The following is a 22935-nucleotide window of genomic DNA, read 5'->3' on the forward strand; positions in this document are numbered from 1 at the left end:
CTGCGAGGGGTGCACCCACACACTGTGACAATGGGGATGTTCTATAGGGAACTCACCAAGGCCAGCTGTCCTGGGTCTGAAAAAGCATGGGATAAAACCGGACTTGCTGAACATAGCGGACAATGAGGACTACTGAGAACTCAAGAACAATGGCAATGGGTTTTGATCCTACTGCATGTACTGGCTTTGTGGGAGCCTAGGTATTTTGGATGCTCACCTAACTAGACCTGGAAGGAGGTGGGAGGTCCTTGAACTTCCCACAGGGCAGGGAACCCTGACTGCTCTTTGGGCTGATGAGGGAGGGGGAGTTGACTGGGGTAGGGAGAGAGAAATGGGAGGCGGTGGCCAGGAGGAGGCAGAAATCTTTAATAAATAAATAAATATAAAAGAAAAAATGGGCGGGGGAGTGGGGAAGTGCTGTGGAACAATGGTTTGTACCCTGTCAATTGTATTTTAATGAAACACTGATTGGCCAGTAGCCAGGCAGGAAGTATAGGCAGGACAACCAGACAAGAAGTAGAAGAAGTTCAACAAGAACAGAAGAATTCTTGGAAGAAGGAAGTCCTAGTCTGCTGTCATGAACCAGCCACAGAAAAAGTAAGATGCGACTTCTTTGCTGAATAAGGTACTGAATCATGTGGCTAGCATAGACAAGAATAATGGGCTAATATAAGTTATAAGAGTTAACAAAAAGCCTGAGGTAATGGGTCAATCAGTTTATAACAAGAAAAATACCTTTGTCAAAAAGTAAGATGGAGCTAATAGAGAAAGATATTCTATGTCTTCCTTTGATTTCCACATGGGGCTTAACATTTGAACACACACATACATACTTGAACATATGCCACATGTATGCTTTTTTCACCAGATTGGCCTGTAGGGTATTTTCTTTTTTTAAAAAGAGAAGTTGCATGAATTCATTAGTATTATTATTCAGTGTTTTCTTGATTAATTATTAATGTGGGGTTGTCCAGTTCACTATGATCAGTGCCATCTCTGGGCAGGTTGTTCTGAGTTGTATAAGAAAGCAGGATTGCAAGCCATGAGGAGCAAGCCTGTAAGCAGCACTTTTTTATGACCTCATCTTCAGTTCCCACCCCCAGGATCCTGCCCTGACTTCCTTCAGTGATGGGATGTTACTTGCAAACGCAAGATGAAATAAGCCCACTCTTCTGCAAGTTGCTTGTGGTCATACAAAAATAGAAAAACCTGAGGACCAGAGTCTTTAAGAAATAGGAAATCTGTGCACAGTGAGATTAGTACAGACACTGGGAATCAAATCAGCTTGTAAAAAAGGAGTCAGAAGCTGGAGTGATGAACTACAAGCCAACAAATGCCAAGGACTGAGTGAAACAAGAAGCAGGGGAGTTTTCTTCCTTGGGTTTCTTGCAGGAACCAACCCTACTGCATCTTAGTTTGAGTTCTATACTCCAGGACAAAGGGAAAATCAGTATCTATTGTTTTGACCAATCCAATTTATTGGCTTTGTTATAGTACCCCTGGGAAATTAGTGGATTAAATGTTCTGTCTGATGGAAATACAGACCAAACCAAAATGGACTGCAGCTGACTGCTGGTTAGCAAGGCACTGGTAAAATCAATGATTTGTCATTTTTAGCCATGGGCCTAGAGGAAGTCTGCATGCTAGTCAGAAAAGAGACCAAGGAGCCATGAAGGCGTAAGTCACAAACAATGCCACACCAATTTGGGATTATGATTAATAGGGTGATATTTATTTAAAGGGGAAAAAACTTACAGATCACTGGCCCAGGCAACAGCCCTCTATGCAACCAGGAAAGGAGTCTAGTCGCCCGGCGGAGCAGGAAGTGAAGAGAGAGAGGAGAGGGAAGTGGCCGCTTTTTTAAAGGGAGAGAGACCACGCCCCAATGGGCTGGTATCTCAGCAGCTATAGGTTGGAGAAGTGGGAGGACCTCCCGCAACAGAGCCAGGCAGTGTTGATGTATGCCTTTAATACCAGTACTCCAGAGCCAGAGGCAGGTGTATCTCTGTGAGTTTGGGGCCATCTTGGTCTACAGAGCATGTTTCAGGACTGGCTCCAAATCTACTCAGAGAAACCCTTTCTTGAGAAACAACAACAACAAAAAAAAAGGAAAGAAAGAAAGAAAGAAAGAAAGAAAGAAAGAAAGAAAGAAAGAAAGAAAAAAATTAAAAGAAAAAGGGTGGGGGGGAAGAGCCCAAGGATATCAAATACTATCCATGGTTTCATTTTATTATGGATGTGGGTATTTTCCCTGCATATGTATCTGTGCTATATGTAAATGCTTGGTACCATGGTAGTTAAGAAGGTATCAGATCCCATGGGACTGGAGTTACAGACAACTGTAAGCCACTATGTGGGTACTGGGAATTGAACCAGAATTCCTCAGAAGAAGACCCCAGTGCTCATAACAGTTGAACCATCTCTCCAGCCACAGTACATTGTTTCTTTCTCTGCTAACTTGCAAAATAAGAATGACTTTTAATATGTGTAGTGCTTTGATGGAAATCAAAAGGACACTTATACTTTGTGAGATTTAACAATTGCTTCAAATTTGGGTCTGTTAGATGGCTCAGTGAGCCTGATGGCCCCATCTCAAAATTTGTTCTCTGACCTCTTACACCCCCCCCCTTCTCTCTCTCTCTCTGTCTGTCTCTATTACACACACATAAATAAATGTAAATAAGATTTAGAAATGTTAATGAAATTCAAGTTCTCTGTAACAGGACTGTGTTCACACAGTCACACCTGCGTATTCTATGGCTGCATACAGTAGATACAAATAAAAAAATTTTAAAAATTGATTTGCTAAGATGCAAAAGAAGGGTGAGACTTTCTTCATTTTTATTTTTAAACACCTGTCAGTGCTGGTACTCTGCACATTCTTTGGAGAATTATAAAATCCTTCTCATTTAAAATCTCTGGTCACTTTTGCCCCTGAGAATGTTTTTACAAAAACCTGGGAGTCCTCGCTTTGAAATGCAATTTTCAAAGGCAGCTGTATTCTTATCTCCCAAATCCCCTAGGAGGGAAGCCTTATTTTGGTTCACATTCACTCCAGAGATGAGAAAATAGTATATTCCTTTGGATTAAAGACAATGTAGATGGCCATCCCAATTACCAAGTAGATATGGGGTGAGCCATGTGATGTCAAACAGTGTTTTCAAATCTTCTTACCTGAGGAAGATTTTCATTTATCTTAGAAAATCTATGGCTGGTTGGCTGGTGTTTGGCTGATAACATTAAAAGGTTTCAACCTTCAAAATCTGTTGAGCAGATTGCTTGTAATAAGCATTATTTTGGGCCAGGCGTTGGTGGCACATGCCTTTAATCCCAGCACTTGAGAGGCAGAGGCAGGCAGATCTCTGTGAGTTTGAGGCTAGCCTGGTCTACAAGAGCTAGTTCCAGGACAAACTCCAAAGCCACAGAGAAACCCTGTCTTGAACCCCCCCACACACAAAAAAAAAACCATTATTTTGTTATAGTCAGAGGTTGTTTGTTTCCTGGCCCCCCAGACCCAAAATAATACTGTATTAATTAAAACGCTGCTTAGCAAATCACTTAAATGTGTTGCTAGCTAGCTCTTATATCTTAAATTAACCCATTTTTATTCTGTGTACTGCTACGTGGTTGTGACCTACAGGTAATTTTCCGTCAGGCGTCTAGCATCTGTCTTCTGCAGTGCTTCTCCCTGACTCATCCTATTTTCTCCATATGTCTTTTCCAGCCTAGCTATATATTTTTATATTTTCAGCATACAGAGGTACCGCGCACTGCACCTTCATGTCTGTGCTCTGTGCACTGTTACCCAGTTTGTGAACTTCGGGAAAGGGGGCTGGAGGTTGAGAACACAGATGCAGAGACAGAGACAGAGACACGCAGAGACAGACCAACACACGGACCTCCAAATGCTGGTTTAGAAAGCCCCACTTTAATTAACACCATGTAGGCTTAAATACACTACAGTCAATGGCCAACAGGTGATAATCCCATCCTCTGATCATTTAACTAGGCACAGCTTCTAGTAACTTCAATTAGAAGGTTCTAGGAGGGAAGAGCAGCTGAAAGCCAGGACCCAATTAGTCCCAACACAGAGGGTGATCCCACATCATTTTGTCTTAGTAGGTATTCATAATAAATAATGTTCTTTTCCCCCTTATTTATGGCAATGTTTTCTGGATGGGTAGTGTTACAGGAAAATTGGTGTCCCTTCTTGGGGTTTATAGTTTCATTAGTAAAAGAATTTAAGAATGGGACTCAGAAGAAAGCTTGAAGGCTTTAGCTTAAAAGGAAGACTGCAGGGCAATGTAAACACCAACATCTCCCCTGGGGAGAAAGGTAGAAGAGAAATAGAAAGCCAGGCTATTTGAGCTAATCAATGGAAGCCAACCCCATGGACAGAGGGGAGAGAACTTCAGATAAAGATTTAGGAAGCCTAAATTGTTAGAGAGTGCTTGTCCTGGATTAGGTAAGTAGGGAAGAAGAAGAAAAGAAGTAGTAGGAGAAGAAGGAGATGAAGGAGGAAGAAAGAAGAAGGAGATGAAGGGAGGCGAAGGAGGAAGAGGAAGGAAGGAGAAGGAAAAAAGAAGGAAAATAGTTACAGACAGACCTCACAGGTCCTCATTCTTGGTCTGTCTGTAGTGACTTCACAGAAGGTAGAGTTTCTGGGAAGGAAAAAGTACATTATCTCATCAAGGGGCTAATTATTCCCCCATCTCTTTAGCAAGGCACTGGGTAAATCTACCTTCTTATGGGTGATCTCTTAAGTTATTGGCTAGCCCAGCTAGATTAGTGGTTATGTCTGGAGCAGTTGGAATCTTAGATCTCCATCATTCTCATGGTACCCAGTAATACAACCAGAAAAAAAAACACCCATACCTGTTTAAGAATCCTGCCATTCTTAGTGTGTTCTCTGTCTCTGTTTGCAGTTTTACATGTGAGCTCTCAGTTGCTGCTCCAGGTATCTGTTGCCTGCACCTCCACTTGAAGGGGCATAAATGACCAACAATTAGAATTAACCAGACTAGCTTTAATATAAAATATTCAGCTTTAATGAGTGGAAAAAAGGGAGCTTACAAAGCCAGGGTTCCAGCGGAATGCAGGAAAACAAAGAGGAAGCGGGAAGCACACCCACAAGATTTATAAGTAAATCTTGGCCTTAGGGGAACTCACCCCACAAACAAGGTAATTGGCTGAGCTTCCCCTTCATCCACTCTGCCATCATGGACTGTATTGCTTTGGGCCCATCCTTTGATGAGTTCCCTTGGCCATGCTGTTTTACCACAGCGACATGAAGTAGCCGAGACAGAGTAATACGTGCTAGTCAGGGTTCTCCAAAGAAGAATGGATAAAATTGATATTAAAGAGGATTCATTAAACTGACCTATAGGATGCAGTCCTGTAGGCCAACGATGGTTATCTCACACCAGAAATGTCAAGAATCCAGTAGATTTTAGTCTGCTGCAGTCCTGGTCTGGTGCTGACATCCCAGGTTGGTAGAAACTCGTAACTGTGACTTGGCATGGGTGTTTGAGGTATCTGTGCTTATAAACCCACTTCTGCCCTGCTCAGGGGCCAGGAGGATCAAGGTAGCCTGATCGATCAGTGACCCCACTCATGTGCTGATTTACTAACAAATGTGCTGTTTCACTGCCCATGGGTGTTGTCTCTCTCCTTCCTCATGGTGCACAATGGACACAGAGTCCATTCAATGGGACATAGAAAGGAGAGCATGAGCTGTCATTAGCATTCATTCCTGCTCTGCTCCTTGACTGTGGGTGCAGTGTGACAGCCACCTTGAATCTTGATGCCATCCGGGACTCCTGCTTCTGTGACTTCTGCACTATGATAGACACCACCTGGCACTGTGACAAAACAACCCTTCTCCCTCCAGCTGCTTTTGTCAGGTGTCTCAGCAGGGCAACAGGAAAAGTAACAAAGGCAGCAGTGTCCACCTGGGGTATTAGAGAGCCTATGTCACTCCTAGTTTGGAGATGCTCTATTAGAGACTGCTGTACCGGCAGACAGACACTGGATTACACTAAGGGGTCGCCCAGAGTGGGAAGACCCAGTGTTGATGGAAACTTCAACTATAAATATTACTTTTATTGTGACTGTAAGAAGGAGCCAAACTGAAGCCATTTTGAATAAGATGTCCATCTTGAAAAGTAGGGTGAAGCCAAGATAAAGTTCCCAAGACATCCCCAGACCTCCCTGGGTAACTGACATCACTGACGTCCTGGTTGGCAGGTTGAGACCTGTATGGTGGGCAAGTTCCCCTGCCACAGCTAGGTAAACCAGGCAGGACCAGTGCACCACAGGAAATCTTCCTAGGAAAGTTCCCTATCCCTGAACCTTGACTGGGGAACAATGCAACTGTGACTTGGTGCAGATGTTTGCAGATTTTCTGCTTAAATACTTGCTGAAAGAAACGTTCAAGAACACAATCAGCTCCTGAGTCTGTACTGTTGTTCACGAGCGGTTGATTTGTGATGCCCAGTTCAATAAAGAACTTGCTTTGTGTGGACTCTTGAGCCTGCTTGGGCTGTTTCAGACTCTTGAATCTACAACATGACTTTATTTCTTAGAAGCTGATAGTGTGAGAAAAACGAGAAACCGCTTGCCCAGCTCTGGAACTCTAACTTCTGGGAAAGGGGTTGCTGGTTTTCTTTGTGGTTTGGGTTAGCCAGGGACAAAGTCAGGGGAAGTTGGCACTCTAACCTACCCAGGTGTGTCCTCTGCACCAGGGGCCAACACTGTTTGGGTGAGCAAGCACCATCTGCAGTCAGAATGCTGAAAACTGGAGGACACCTGGGCACTCTATTAAAGATCAGGAAAAGAAAACAAAAAGCAAAACAGTAAATGCTCCTCTGTGGGTCTCCATCCCTCTCTACACTGTTTCTTCTTTGGGATTAAGTAGGAATGTACTAGGTCTGTCTTTCTCCAAAGTGTCTCTGAACTTGAGGACCCTGAGATAGGACTTTTTCTTTTACTGCTGACAGCTGATGAACTTTAGTGCAACCTCAGGTACCCAGTTATACAAAAATGTGTATATAAACCAAGCACTTACTGATAATAACTCATAAAGAAAGTTATTTTAAGACAGTTTTTGATTTCACATATGCTTCTATCATTTACTAAAAATGGAGGCAAATTTGCACATTGTAACAGATGTGGTTATTTTTATGTAAGGAACTAAATCTGGCTGAATATTTGCTACTGCAGGACATGGAACTTTTCCATTTTTTCCAGACTTAATGAATATTTTTTTTGTTTTGCTGTTGTCGATGCTGAGAACTCTACTTTTAATTAAATATACAATATAAAATGGCAGAAACATGTTAAAGATCATTTCAGAAATAGTAGGAAATTATGTCTTAATTCCCAAGATGAAATTCATTGAAAGACTTTTATTTTATTTATTTTTATTTTATACTGAGTGTTTTGCCTACAAGTGTGTCAGTGTACCACATGTGTATGAACAGTCCACAGAAGCCAGAGAGTTTATTAGATTTCCTGGAACTGAGTTACAGGTGCTTGTGAGCTGCCATGCAGGTGCTGGATTCTAATCTGGGTCCTTTGGATGAGCAGCCAATTTTCTTTACTGTGTCGCCTTCTCTCCAACTCCCGACACAGCAATTTTTAAAACCAAGCATTCTAACATGATGCAATCCAAAGACAGACTAATTTGATAATTATACACTGAAGAACAACAACAGGAACACATTAAAAGTCTGTTTTCTATTACTGAGACATGTTTCTGTAAGAACAAAAACTTTGTGTACAGTAAAAACTGCAATCCATATCATACCACAGTCTCTCATTTGAAGTGCACATTTCAGAGTGTTCACTGGTGTCCTCTGGTGTGAGGGCCTCCTCTGCAAAGTGCGCCTGTGTGCTCAGAACAAGGTTCCAGTGATATCAGGAGACAACACAGGCAAAACTGGGCCAGAAGTAAGAACGTGCTATACAGTTGATTTTTAATTAGTTTTTGGTCATTGTGCTTTCAGAAACATTTCGGTGTTACCAAGATCTTCACAAGCCTCACACTGAGTTATGTGACGTGTTGGATTGTAATCCACAGAGAAATGGGACCGATCAATAGAAAATGCCTAGATCTTTGTCCAAGTCCTTGCAAGGGACCACAGAGGGCCAACACACCCTAGCTCTGGAGCGGCAAAGCCTCTAACTGTCTCACACATCCGCTCATTGCATGTTGAGGAAACACAGTTCCCAGCTCTTCTCATCCCTGTCCCAGTCAGCCCTCTTCACTCCTGGACTAGGATCCAGTCTCTTGCCCCACTCCAGGATGCACTTTTCATGTCCTTCAGCAAATGCTGTCTTCAGTGGCAGCTTAGAGCCCACGTTTCCTCCAGGCCTCTCTGGAGTGTGCAGGTCAGCAGCCTTCTTTCTCCTGTGTCCACTCCAGCCACCATGCAGCAGCCCTGGTGATTTTGTGCAGGTGAGTCACCACCCAGAGTCTCCCCTCACCAATCCTCTAAGGTCCTTTCTTGATTCTCCTTAGGCTGCAGGTGCCATGTCACCTGCCCATAAGCTCTTCTGTCCCTCCCTTAATTAGGCTGGGAGCCCCTGCTCTCCTGCTCCAGCAACACCCGTTTACTGTCTTCTCTCCTGTGTCCCCACATCTGTGTCCCTGTGTTGTATACCCTAAAAGCATGATTGGTCCCTTCTACACGTTCCTCAAAACTGGGAGTTTGCAGACACAGTGTTCACAGATGAGAAAACAGAACTCAGAAACAGGAAAAAGTCAGGTCAAATTCTGACAGGTGGTCCCAAAGTGAGCAGGGAGCATCCCCAGAGGATCGTTTGTGAGCCCCTTTTCTTGTTTCAAACAATATGAGTTTCGGGTATGCTGAAATTATCCTAGGGATGGAGCAAAGCTCAGCTGTGGCTGGGACGAAGTGCAGGCTGAGTCCATCTAGGGAGCCACTGTGCAAGGTACACTGGAGACCAGAGTCCATGGGACTGCCAGCTCAGGGGATTGACTCACTTCTGTTGAAGGAAGAAGAAGAAAGAAGGGGACTGGGAGTGCCCGGGGTCCTTGTGTGTGTGTGGGGGGGGGGGGGATGGGTGGGGTTTGCAGGGACAGCTAGGTGAAAATGGAAAGCAAAAGAGAAGTTAACTCAAAGTGAACTCTGAGCTCCTTTGGGCTACCTGGCAGTTGCGATTTCCCAGGCCAGCCAGGATGGCAGCATCTGGACCCTTCCCGCTGCTGGTGGAGGGGTCTTGGGGCCCCAATCCCCCGAAGACCTTAATCAAAAAGTTGCAAATGTACTTCCAGAGTCGGAAGAAGTCTGGTGGAGGGGAGTGCGAGGTAGTCCTGCAGTCTGGGAGCCCAGCAGCGAGCTTCCTGGTACTCTTCTCTCCGGAGGACGGTGAGGGGCACAAAGGTCTCATAGTGCGGGGTTTGGGACTACAGGTGGCAGGCCCAGAACTGGGCTGCAGTGCCATGGGAGCTGGAGATCCTGGAGCCAAATCTGGGTGGCAAGTATATCCTGGAGTAGTGATTCCCCTTGCTCTTCCAGGAGCTTTCTGATGTTGTGAACCTTTCTGGGCTTTGCGTTTTCTTCCTTCCTTCCTTCCTTCACAAGTTCCTTCCTCTCTCCCTCCCTTCCTCCATCCCTCCCTCCCTCCTTCCCTTCTTTCCTCCCTCCCTCTGTCCCTTCTTCCTTCCTTTCTTAATTTCCCATTTTATTATTCAAGTGGTACAGTTAAATTAAGAATCTTGAGGAATTGTGGATCATCTAGCACCACGGGGTTCTAGCTAGGAAGGGGTGTCTTTGGGAGGTGAGCTTGAGGAGGGAAAAGCCCAGGAGTTCTTGTGGCACAGCCTGGACAAAGTTCCCGCTTTGTCCTTCTGCCCCAGGGTGGCCTCAGGTGGCTATCATATTTGAGCCTGTGTGGGAATGGAAGTGGGGTGGGGGTTACCTCATCTCTGAGAGGCTCCAGAACAGTTGAGCAGCTGAATGTTCCCCACTCCCGTCTGCAATCTGTAAGGGAGGCCCAGCCTTGTTTGCTCATCAGGTGGGTGATTGGAAGCCCCAGACCTGTGGCTTCTGGAAGGCCATCATTAGTTCCCACCTGAGATTTTGTAGACCAGGGTCATCCTCAGAATGCAGACAATTCCTCCTTCTCCTTGAGTTTGGAGAAACATTTGGGGTAGAGGAAGGGCAAAGAGACCTGGGAAGCCAGGCTGTAGACAAGATAACAGCCCAACAGCGATCCAAAAAGAAAAAGTGGAAAGAGAGTGGTGTAGAGGGTGTAGACACAGGTTTTCAGAAAGCCTGGGCAAGAACCTTATTGTCCTAGGTTTGATTTCACCAGTGATCTGGGCATGGCAGTACATGCTTTGACCCCAGCACTTGAGAGACAGAGGCAGGCAGGTCTCTGTGTGTTTGAGTCCAGCCTGGTCTACAGAGCAAGTTCTAAGCCAACCAGGGCTACATAGTAGCCTTGTCTTAACAAAGCAACATAAACAAATAAACAACACCACTCCAGTAAGCTTATGGGCAGGGGGATGGCTCACTGGGTTAAATAGTTTGCTGTATAAGCAGGAGGACTGGAGTTTGAATCGCCAGAATCCATGTAAACAGCTGGGCATGGCTATGTGTACCTGGTGTAGAGAGAAGGAATGGGCAGATCATATCAAGCCTAACCAAAGGGCAAACTTCAGATTCAGTGAGATTGCATGTTTCCAGGCAGGAAGGCAGAGAGCAATGCAGGGAAATGCCCAGTGTCCTGCTGTGACCTCCATGTGACCAGGGGTGTGCACTGCTCCATATGCCCACACGTCTACAACATGAATAATGTACACACAGTGATATTCCCATTTCTGTGCTAAGTTCTCCTTCTTTTACAAGTCCTTGCTGCTTAGGGAGATGGGCTGAGCTGCTGGCTCATAATGGTGAATCTGTAGAAATCATGGACTAGTTATGTAAGTAAAGATTGCTTCCAATTTGGCTTAAAATCTTTGTTCTCTTTTCAACGTTTCAGTTCGGCAGAATGTTCTGGAGAAAGGGAACCATGAGTTAGTGTGGCCAGGAAAAGGGACATTCAAGTTAACTGTCCGGTTGCCTAAAGACCCAGATGAAGCTTTAGTCTCTAAGGAGGCAGTTCCAGGAAAGGTAAGGACACGGGGTGTTATTCCAGGTGTGTGGGATTCTCTATGATGAATATGGTGTAGATGAGCTGGGTGAGGTGGTGCTCACCTTTAATCCCAGCACTCAGGAGGGAGAGGTAGGAGGATCTTTATGAGTTCAAGGCTAGCCTGATCTACATAGTTAGTGAGTTTAGACCAGCCAAGGCTACAGTGAGACCATGTCTCAAAAAGAAAAATGGTTGATGAGGGCCTAAGTCACACTAGCCTGAGAATGGCAGCTTGGGACTCTGGAGGGAGCAAGGACTGTAAACAATGGAGAAGCTGTCATTTTTGGAACTTGTGGAAGACTCAAGACTGGGAGGCTTAATAGTAATTAATTTGGGATGTCAAAGTTGTATCCATTGGTCTTGGTGTCTTTATAACCAGAAGCCTGACATTCTGTTTCCATCATCTTGAGGCCAGCAGTGTACCCCGCGTGTGCTGTTCCCTCAGCTGTGAAGAAGATTGTCAGGGACCCCTTTGAAGTATGTGCACCATGTTCATACAGTAAACATGAACTAAGTGCCAACTCAGGCAAACCATGGGCTAAACTGCCTTAATGGACAGTTCTGTGTGTGTCTCATTTCATCAGTGATTATTGTGACCAGCAAGAAGACACACTGACATGTAGCTTTTGATCCATTCACTAGTCCATTATCTAAATGTGTCATTATCATTTCAGTTAATTTACATCTCCAGTCTGGCCCAAGAGGTTTTCTATTTATGTGTCAAATGATTCACATTTGCTGGGCAGTAGAGGCACATATCTTTAATCCCAGCACTGGGGAGGCAGACGCAGGTAGATCTTTGTGAGTTTGAGGCCAGCCTGGTCTACAGAGTGAGTTCCGGGACAACCAGAACAAATACATAGAGAAACCCTGTCTCAAAAAGAAAAAGTAAATAAATAAAACCAACCAACCAAACAAACAAACAAAAATTATTCATGTATTAATGCTGTCTTCTTGTTTGGGTTTTAGGAATCCAAGACAAAAATAGAAGCTGCAGGAAAAGGTAAGTCTCAGCTAAGGCAGCCCTGGTGTTCACCAGGCAGTTGTGTGTTTATTAAACAGGGCTTGGCAGAGCTTCCTCTAGATTCACACCAGTCAAGCTCTGCTCAGTTTGAAGCCACCTGCAGTTGCATCATCTTTCCAGTCCCGACCAGAGATATTTGAAGCATTCGCAGAGGGAACCCATTCAGCTCTTTAGGCTCCCTTCAGAGGAACAGGACTTTTTTTTTTCCTGCCGAGAGACATCTACAGCTGAGGAGAGGAGAAAACTGAGAGATGGAGATGGACACTTGTGCTTTGGTGGACAGTAATAGCAAGGACAGGACTTGTAGTGGATGCTTGCTGTGTGTCTCTCTGGGTAGCACCAGCTCTTCCTTCTTCAACTGTACAGGAAACAGCCAGCACTGGGGCTGGGGCGAGGTCTCCTGCTGTGCTGGTGGGTGGGTCCTGCTCAAGACTTAAATGAAGGAGCAGCTAATAATACCCGTGTAAAGGGCACCAAATGAAGAACCATACTGAATAAGGTGAGCAAGAGCAACCAAGAGATGCAGACACCTAAGTCTTAGGGAAATGAACTCTTTCCCTCCATAACTCTGCCTTCTGGCCTGGAGATGGGGTCTCTCACTGAACCTAGGTTTGCCCCTTTGGCCAGGCTTGCTGGTCAGGGAGCTCTTGGGATCTGCCCATTTCTGCTCTCCACACTGGGCACATGCAGCCATGCCCCGCTCTTTATAAGAGGGCTGGGGATTCAAGCTCCAGCCCTCACACTTACACATCAAGCTGTCTAACCCAGCCAGCCATTCCTCACTGATGCTGCTACAGTGTAATCTTTAAACTCTTACTTTGTTAGCACCAGTATGTACACAGCTTCCTATACCTTTGCTCTTCTCCGGGGAGGCCAACAGTAGTTCTCTAATGCAGTGGACACCTGATGAGCCTCAGCTGTCTGCCGTGTGCCGCAGCACAGAGATGAAGACTCTACCCTGACTATAGAAGCTTGGTTCTGTAATCACAGTCAGGTCCTCGAGAGACACATATGAGGGAGGATGCCCCTTCCTCAGAAAGACAGAGCAGAAAAAGTAAATGAAATTGAGTTAGTGATGACAACAACAACAACAAAGGAAAAGAAACCAATGCTACTTTTTGTTTATAATTTACTAACAACAAGAGCAACAAAAACTCATGGTATTACATTTTAGAATTTTGTTTTTCTTTGTTTTTGAACTTCCTCTGTAGACCAGGCTGGCCTTGAACTCACAGAGATCTGTTGACTAAGGTTTCTGCCCCACATGGTCCACAGCTGTTCAGTCCCAAAGAAGCATACAGAAATTATAAACAGGTTGACCTATTAGCTCAGGCTTCTTATAAACTCTTAAACCCTACATTAACCCATAATTCTTGTCTTTGTTAACCACATGGCTTGGTACCTTTCATCAGTGAGGCATTCTCATCTTGCTTCCTCTGCGTCTGGGTGACGACTGTTGACTCAGTCTTTTATATTCCCAGAATTTTCCTGTTCTGGTTGCCCCTGCTATACTTCCTCCCTGGTCACCCCACCTATACGTCCTGCATGACTACTGGCCAATCAGTGTTTTAGTAAAGCAATACAAGCAACAAATCTTTACAGGGTAGAAGAAAATTGTCTCACAGCAGAGATCTGCCTGCCTCAGCCTCCTAAGTGCTAGTACTAAAGGTGTACACTACCATGCCTGGCTACATTTTAATTTTTAATTTACTAAAGCAAAAGATCCACTACCTAATGTTTCCTTTTAGCAGAGTTAGCCAAGATATGGGAAAGGGAGGAAGATTGTCTCCGGATAATTTACTTAATAGAACCATGATTTAATACTTTACACCTTTCATTGTCATATCTGATTTCCTCAGATGATTTGGATACAACACATTCTCACAGCAACAGATCAGAAAAAATGGAAGATGTCCTGAAAGAATGTGAAACTGTTCCCTCCATGGTGGCTTTTGAAAACCTGTCGGAGAAAGTGACTGACATAGTGCTGATCATCCTAGTAGAGAATATAAGCGGCCTCCCCAGTACTGACTTTAAGGTGGAAGTGATCCGAGATTTTGGCATCGCCGTGGTTACCTTTCAGAAGCCTATAGGTGAGCCTCAGGGAGGCCCTGCGTCCCCAGGCTTCTGTCCACCACACAACAGGGTTTGGGACATTTCTGAATGTTTGACACATTGTTGTATTGTGTAAATGAGGCCACTAAGCCAATACAGGTGGCTTTCCCCTCAGATTTTGGAAAGATGAACAAATTCATTTTGAGATCCAATTTAGGTCTGTTTAATAGACTGCCTTTTATGATATGATTGTTTGAGTGGGTGGGGTGGGGTATGGTGGGGTATGGGGAGAAATAAAAAGTCCCAGGCGATTCCAAGTAAAGGAGTTTGAACTTTTCCTCTACTTCCCCAGGAGGAGTTAAGACTGGCCTGTTACCATGCCAAACTTCTGCTTTCATGGTCACACACGTGGAGAAGAGGGAGACCTCTTAATGGGGAAAATGAGTGCCCCAGCCAGCAATGGCAGAATGGGCAAAGGCACTGCCCCCAAGTCTGACAGCCTGAGTTTGATCCCTGGGACTCATACAAGTTGCCATCTGACCTCCAGATGCACGCACACACATGCACTGGCATGTGCACACACATAAACATGGAAAAGAAAATGACTGCTCTGTTAGGTCATTATCATAAGCAAGACTCAGCTCCACCTAAAACATGGCAGATTTCCAAATCTAAGCCCCATGTGCCATGGGCACAGCAGTGGGTGTCAGTCAAGTTCACAGGGGGTGTGGTCAGAATTCTGGTCCTGTCACTTAACTAGGTGTATGAAGATGACCAAGCAAGTTATTATTTTCTCTGTTCCTTACCCACTCATCCTTAAAATGGGGATGATTATACTTACCTAAATTCCTGTGAAGATTGGTGAGATGGTACCTCAGACATGGTAAGGATTTGATAAAGGACATGTATTTCAAGTGTATTATTATTTATTAAAAAGGGAAATTTAAAGATTTGTTTATTTTATGTGTACATGCCTGCATGTATCTGTGTACCACATGCATACAGTTCCTGAAGAAGCCAGTAGAGGGCCTTGGATTCCCCTGGAACTGGAGTTACAGATGGTTGTGGGCTTCCAAGTGGATGCTGGGAACTGAATCACAGTCCTCTGCAAAGGCTGCAAGGGTTGTTAACCTCTGAGCCATCTCTCCAGACCCATAAAGGGAAATTTAAATTGAAATGATCTTGTGTCTGTTCACTGATCAACAATCTTGAGTGCATTCTGTGTTAGCTTCTGTTACTGTAACAAACACCTGAGGTCATCAGCCTCCAAAAAGAGAGGTTTATGCCAGTTCACAGTCTGGGTGGCTTCAGTTCATGGTCCGTTAGTCCTGCTGCCCTGGGGCTTATGTTGAAGTGATATGCATGATGGCAGCATATAGGAGAGAGAGAGAGACAGAGCCAGACAGACAGATAAGAGACACAGACAGAGACAGACCGACCGAGATAAATAAAGACAGACAGACAGAAATAAAGAGAGAGAGAGAGAGAGAGAGAGAGAGAGAGAGAGAGAGAGAGAGAGAATGAGAAAAGAGAGGGGGGCAGGGTAGTCTTATCCCTACCTCCCCCATCAATGACTGGGACATTTCCCACAGGCCTCACTTGTTAAAGGATCCACTACTTCCCATAGCACCTGGGTGAGGACTAAGACTTTAACATACGGGCCTCAGGGACAGTTTTGGTCTAAACTATGGCCACTGTTGTGGGCCAGGTACTGGTCTATGGGCTGAGGCATAAAGATGACTAAAATCATAGTTCCCTCTCTAGAAGAACTCAGTCTAGGAGGAGGAGGGAGGCATGTGTGTCATTAATAATGGAGATGAAAAAGAGGCTGTCTCCCAGGTGTAGTAACCTGAGAGGGGTGGGAGACAGGACCTTGCATAGTTGTCCCCACCTGAGTGTGTCCTCCAGCAGTGTCACCTGACCATCTCCACAGGACACCACACTTGTTCATGCTGGCACTGCTCCCTCCTCTTATCTGTTTGTCAACCTTCCCCTCTTTAGTGTCTAAACTAGAGACCATATATAGACCATATACTGTCCAAGTTTCAGTTTCATTTCATCTGTTCCTTATTGGAGCTCGAAAAGGCAATTCAACTGTGCTCAAGATCCATATCTTCCCAGTGATACACAAACAAGGACTTGTATTTATTTCTCAGACCCAGGCACAATAATTGGCACGTGACAGACCCATCACCTATGCTGATAATTTAGAAGAGATAATTAGGTTGATTCCTGAAAATAAATAGGATCCACTGAAAAAATAGAGGAGGGAGGGATGTAGACATAACCCTATTTTGGGAGCATGGCATAATTTGATTCTTATCATTACAATAATACAAAAATATCTCTGTCTTCCATATTGGAGACTGGACCTTGTAGTCACGGGCATTGCAGAAATGGGCATTGCAGACATGGGCATTGCAGACAACAGGCAGTTGTATATACAAGTACAAAATGAACTTCAAAAACATGACTAAATGGTTTTCTTTTGTTGTTGGCTTTTCTTTTTTGGTTTCAGGTTTTTAAGCCAGGGTTTCTTTGTTTATCCTTGGCAGTGCTGAAACCACCACTGTAAACCAGGTTGCCCTTAAACTCACAGAGATCTGCTTGTCTCTGCTTCTGAAGTGCTGTGGTTAAAGGCATGATTACCAACACCTGACTCATGACTAGTTTTTCAAGGAAACATAAAAATAAAACTGAAAGTGCTGCTTTGATGTGTGCTTGGAGTCAGGAACCTGGCTGTAGATGTGGGCTCCTACCTGCTGCCATAGTGGGCATAAATGGTCTTGAGAAATTGGGGAGAGGGGTGGCATTGTAAGGAGTGTGCTCAGGAGGGTTGGCCATGGCCAAAGGACAGCTCAGTAGCAGAAAATACAGTAACTGGATAGTTCACCATTCTGGGTTTTAGCAAAGACATTTCTTTCATACCATATAGAGATGTCATCAAAATTTTCTCATTTTATATTTGTTTTGTAGATACCAAAAAATTTATTAGTGATTGTATCAGTCACCATTTGAACGGAGAGCTACAGCTTGCCCCGAGACTTCTGGAAACAACAAATGTAGTTAGGGTGGAAAACCTGCCTCCTGGGGTAGATGACTACCAGCTACAGCTCTACTTTGAAAACCCTTCCAATGGAGGTGGAAGAGTCACCCATGTTGAGTGTTTCCCAGAAGAGAGCTCGGCGCTGGTTGAGTTTTCAGACAGCAAAGGTAATGTGTCTTGGCCTGCCACCCGGAAAGACCTGGATGGTTGGCCATTTCAGTCATTCCTTAATCGGTCAGAAATGGCACCAGTCTCTCATTCATCTGGATTTGGTGCAGAACGAGGGCAGCAAGGCAGGCTCTGGAGAAGCTCATGACACAAGCTCATGACAGACAGGGAGAGTCTCTGACTAGTCTGGCCTGTGACTGAAGGTCGCCAATCTAGGAACGTTGACAGGCCGTACTCACAGCCATAGATCTGTGTTTTATGTCCCTGCATTGATTCTCTAATCAACAAGTTTAGGGAGAGATGGACTCAGAAGCATGTAGAGTTCTAGAAAATGTGCTGTCCCTGTGCTGAGACGGGATCATGGAGATTTCTCGTATCCTGTTGTTGATGACATCATCAGTGGTTCTTGAGTCAGACAGACTTGAGTTACAATCCTGACTGGAGGTCACTGGCATGGTGACCTTTATGAGCCCTCAAACCTTCTGTTTTCTCATCTGTAGAGGTAGTGTTGGAGTTACCTCAGAGGATGCTGTAGGAGGAAAGGAAACAGTCCCTCAGCAGTGCTTGGCCTAAAGGGGTGCTGGGTCTGAGCTGGAGGTCACTCAGGCTGTCCAGCCTCTCTGGAGCCCTGTTGTAGGCTGGGCCTCTGAAGGTCACATTCCTTCCCTCAGGCCTGATACCTGCCCTAGGACTGAGTCCTTCACCAGGGTATCATGTTTTAGCATCCTTCTGCCATGGGAGCCATTTAAATCCAGGTTGTTGCTGGACTGACTCTAATTTCCATGCTGATACTACTTACACGTGCCAACAGCTAAAACAAAGTGAGCAGAGTCCTGGAGAAAGAGAGAGAATGTGAGCATTCAGTCAGGGTGGGTTGTGGTGGCTGTCCTGGTACACATGGTGACCGGGACATATAATGGGGAAGGCCTTACTAAATTGTGACCTCTGGGGCTGGACTCTCCAATGACTGTGAGGATGATTTTGATTTGGTATAGGAACAAGACCATGGTATTCGGGTTGACTCACACTGGCAATTAGCTCAGATACTTTCCTTGGTTTATAGAACCCTGACTTTCCCCAGCCTCAGCTTTCTCACCTCTATCTATGGGTATAATGGAATCTCTACCCAAAGGCCACTGTCAAGAGCAAACACAGGAAATTCATGTAAAGCCCTTGAGAAAATGACACAGAGTGCTGGTAGAATTATCTTCTCCTGTGAAATGAAGTTACCTATAGAAGTTAAATTCTGGGACTCTACAGTAATGATTAAAACATTTTTATTATTTATTTATTTATTTTTAAATTTATGTGCATTGGTACTTGTCTGCAAGTATATCCATGTGAGGGTGTTGAATCCCCTGGAACAAGAGTTACAGACAATTGTAGCTGCTGTGTGGGTGCTAGGAATTGAACTCGGGTCTTTCAGAAGAGCAGCCTAGGGCTCTTAACTAATGTGACATCTCTACAGCCCTTAAACCATTCCTTGTGTTGGTACAAACGCCAACCCCATGCTTGTGTCCAAATTTGTGGCTGTTTCTTATCATGCCACATACATCAGTGACATCAGAAAAACGATAGATTCTAGCAAGATTTCAGTGTAGAGAAATTTGGGTATAAAGTCATTGTAGCCATAAATGGAGTCTGTCTTGTTGTGGTTAGTTAGTATCAATCTATAGCTGAGCACACGGGAGAATGCCACCTTTGAGTTCTACAAACATCAGAGACTTTTGCCCTCTAAAATTTTTTTTTTGTTTTGTGTCTTTGGAAATGCATGATATTGAGATTACTGTAATTTATTTATTTATTTGTTTGTTTCCTTATTTTGTTTTTAAAGTGTTAGGCACCATTCTGGCCAAGAAGCACAGTTTCAACAGGATGCCACTGTCTGTCTTCCCCTATTATCCTTCTCTGGGCACAGCCTTGTATGGCGAGGAGAAGCCGCTGGTCAAGCTTCCAGCATCTTTCCAAGAGTCACTGGGCCTTCCTTTGTGGAAGTTCTTTCAAAAACATAACCATCTGATTGAGAAGATAAATGACCAAATGGGACGCTGTCACTGCGAGCTATCATGGTCTGACATCAACGGCACAGTAACCGTCAGACCTGCTGCCTCCTTAGTCAGTCACAGACCAAGCATCAAGACCTGGCAGAGAGACGCCTCCGAGGTACTGTCTGGCATCAAGGCTAAGTACGAAGTTAAGGTGTTTGAAGTGTATCCGCCAGTGTGGGACATCATACAGCATGAGGTAGGAGATGACAGGGTTCTGATTGAGTTTGATAAGGAGAGTCTCACCTTAGCCGGAAAATCAGAAGATGTCCAAGACATCGGCCAGAAAATCAAGGAGTTAATAGACAGCACCACAGAAAAGGTCCGAAAGGAGGAGCAGAGTCTGAAGGAGAAAGTGGCCATTTCTCCGGGGAAACATTTTCTTTTGCAGCACAGTGGTTTCCTGGAGGATCTGAGGAAAGAGAACCCAGAGGTGGAGATTCATTACGATGCTGCTACTCAGCACCTGTGCTTTAAGGGATCCCATGCAGATGTGTATAGAGTAAAATGTGACATCCAGGAAAAGGTGTATTCCATGCCTCAGAAAGATGTCCCGATTCCTTCTGAAGTCTTCATGTTTCTGCAGCAAGTAGACAGTCAGGAATTCTCCAAGACTCTTTTTGAGGCACAGAAAATTCTTGCCACGTATGAACTGAATGGTACAGCTCTTCTTTTGATGGCCTGTTCTTTCAGAGCCCTGGCAGAAGCAGAGAAGAAATTGCTCAACGCCTTAAGTTACAAGCTCTTTGAAGTTGAGGACAAGGAAGTTTTTAGAGGCACTGTGTGGAGAAATAAAGTTTACCCTCTGCAAAAGAGACACTCCTCCAGAGCAAGCATTATGATAAAGAATGAATTAACTTCAGGAACTCCGGCGGAAGTCATCATTGCAGGCTGTGTGAAAGAAGTAAATGAAATCCATGGACAACTTTTTGAGTTCTTGGAGAACACCATGAAAATTGAAAGACTGGTTGAAATTGAATCGGTCTTGATTTTTGAGTATTTAAGGGCAGATAAGAATCTTTTCTGGCCAAAGATAAGGAAGGCCAATGTGCAAGCAAGTTTTAAGCTGGAAGACGAACCAAAAGGCATTTTACTAACTGGCTCCAAGAGTAAAGTTCTAGAGTGCATGAACATGGTCAGGCAAATCCGGGATTCAGTCTGCATTAAAAGGTTCCAGATTGATAAGCCTGGTGCTAGGTACTTCTTCCGGGACAAAGCATCCTATTACAAAAGCGAGATCAAACGCCTGTATGGATGCATCATTGAGCTCCAGGAGGGAGCAGAGAAGGACAAAGGCAGCCTTAAAGAGCAGAAGTGCCTCTTACAGAAGGACATAGCCCCTGGAGTCACGCTGATTGTACAGCAGGGAGACCTGGCTCAGTTTCCTGCCGATGTGGTTGTGAATGCAGCAAACGAGCATCTGAAACACCTTAATGGTCTGGCCCTCGCTCTTTCAAATGCAGCTGGCCCTGAACTTCAAGCAGAATGTGACAAAATAGTGAGAAAGGGTGGCGTGGTCCTAACTGGCAATGCCGTTATCTCAAAACCAGGCAAGCTCCCTTGCCATCATGTCATCCATGCAGTAGGGCCTCGGTGGGACGGAAATAAGGCCCAGGAGTGCGTGAGCCTGTTGAAGAGAGCTGTGGAACGAAGTCTCACCTTAGCTGAGGAGGTCAAGTGTCAATCCTTAGCCATGCCAGCTATCAGCTCTGGAATCTTTGGCTTTCCCTTAGACCAGTGTGTGGCCACCATTGTTTCTGCCATCAAAGACAACTTCCAACGCAAGCCAGACAGGCGCACCTTGAAAAAGATTTATCTGGTGGACATATCTGCAAAGGTTGCCATGGCCTTTGCTAAAGCTGTAGAAACTACATATAAAGCCACCCTCTCCCACACAGCTTCTCCTTCCGGTTTACAAGCTTTAGAATTAGTGCCACCTGGGAAAACGCCACAGAAACTGCTGGCACAGGACTATGTGCTGGTGTCCCCAGAAGGCCTGAAAATCCGGCTGATGGAAGAAGGTGTGCAGAATGCCAAGGTGAGTGTCCCTGTCACCAACAATGTGCTGTGATGTCACTAGCATCTGCCAGGTTTATTGAGGACCAAAGGAAGACAGGGTGGAGAGAAAGGACAGAGGAAAATCCTCCTACTCGGGCCTTCAAACATTTTCCATGGATACTGGACTTCTTCCCAAAGCACTTTCGAGTAGAGATGGTGTGTCTGTAAGGATCTGAAGGGCTCTGGGATGGGTCACTCCATCCCGGTAACTGTGGTCCATAGTAGGGGACACTGCACGGCTCTCCTCATCTTCATCATTTCCCATCTGTCGAGTGCGCTCCATCTAGTGCTGGCTTCTGTCAGTTACAGGTGTGGGAGAGCATGGGGAATGCAGAGGATAGGAATTTAACCAATGACACGAGTCAGGGTGACCTTGGGTGCTGGAGTGGACAAGGGAGATCAGTTCCCTGAACCCATCTGTGGGTCCTTTGTGAGGAAGGAGTGGTCAGGAGAAAGGGCCAGATGTTAGGAGTCATGTAAGGACAATTGTCATTTTGTGGATTTGTTGCAGGAAACTAATGTCCTAGTAATCCTCCTATCTCAGTCCTACAAACACACACACACACACACACACACACACATACACACACACACACTGGTGATAGAGGTATGACCAACCACTCACTGCTCCTCCTCCTCCTCCTCCTCTTCTTCTTCTTCTTCTTCTTCTTCTTCTTCTTCTTCTTCTTCTTCTTCTTCTTCTTCTTCTTCTTCTTCTTCTTCTTCTTCTCCTTTCTCTCTTTCTCTCTCTCTCTCTCTCTCTCTCTCTCTCTCTCTCTCTCTCTCTCTCTCTCTCTCTGTTTCATCCTTCAGCCCCAGATTATGTGTGTATATCTGTGTGTGTGTGTGTGTGTGTGTGTGTTTAGCTGGGCATGGTAGCACATGGTTTTAATTTTTGCACTTGTAAGACAGAGGCAGGCAAATTTCTGTGAGTTTAAGTCAAGCTTGGTTCACATAGAATTACAGTCCATCCAGGGCTACATAATGAGACCTGTTGTCCCTCCCTTCTTCCTGAAAAGTATTTAATACCCTTTAAACACAGGCTCTATTCATTGGAACTGTAGCTATCTGAAGCACGGCAGGCTAGTACCTTCTTCCTGACCAGTAGCTGCATGTAGCTCTGCATGGTTGTAGCTGCGTCTTCCTGGGAATGTCTGCCTCACTCTTCTGTCTGCTTTGGGGGCAGGGGGTGGTATTAGGCTCAGAGTTGGAAATATGCCCTTTATGTCACTTAGATAGGTCTGAGCATTTTGTTCTGCTTTTAAGACAAATGCTTGGTTGAGACTCAGTTGAAAGAGCATTTGCCTAGCAGGCATGAAGTTCTGGATTCCCTTAGCACTGCATAAACATGGTGTGGAGGCACTTTTCTGTATAAG

At 44.9% G+C, this 22935-nt stretch overlaps 1 protein-coding gene across 1 annotated transcript in view; it reads left to right on the plus strand.

Annotated features, from left to right (window-relative positions):
• The first annotated feature begins 9202 nt into the window (after positions 1 to 9202).
• Positions 9203 to 22935, plus strand: part of LOC142845732 (protein mono-ADP-ribosyltransferase PARP14-like) — a 53868-nt gene continuing 40135 nt past the window's right edge. The window contains exons 1-6 of the mRNA XM_075965022.1: positions 9203 to 9392; positions 11011 to 11141; positions 12133 to 12166; positions 14047 to 14280; positions 17219 to 17455; positions 19291 to 21539. Of these exons, the coding sequence (XP_075821137.1) occupies positions 9203 to 9392; positions 11011 to 11141; positions 12133 to 12166; positions 14047 to 14280; positions 17219 to 17455; positions 19291 to 21539 (3075 nt within the window). The remainder of the gene's footprint in view (positions 9393 to 11010; positions 11142 to 12132; positions 12167 to 14046; positions 14281 to 17218; positions 17456 to 19290; positions 21540 to 22935) is intronic.

Source organism: Microtus pennsylvanicus, chromosome 1 (genome assembly GCF_037038515.1).
Source record: "Microtus pennsylvanicus isolate mMicPen1 chromosome 1, mMicPen1.hap1, whole genome shotgun sequence".
NCBI classification, from domain to species: Eukaryota; Metazoa; Chordata; class Mammalia; order Rodentia; family Cricetidae; genus Microtus; species Microtus pennsylvanicus.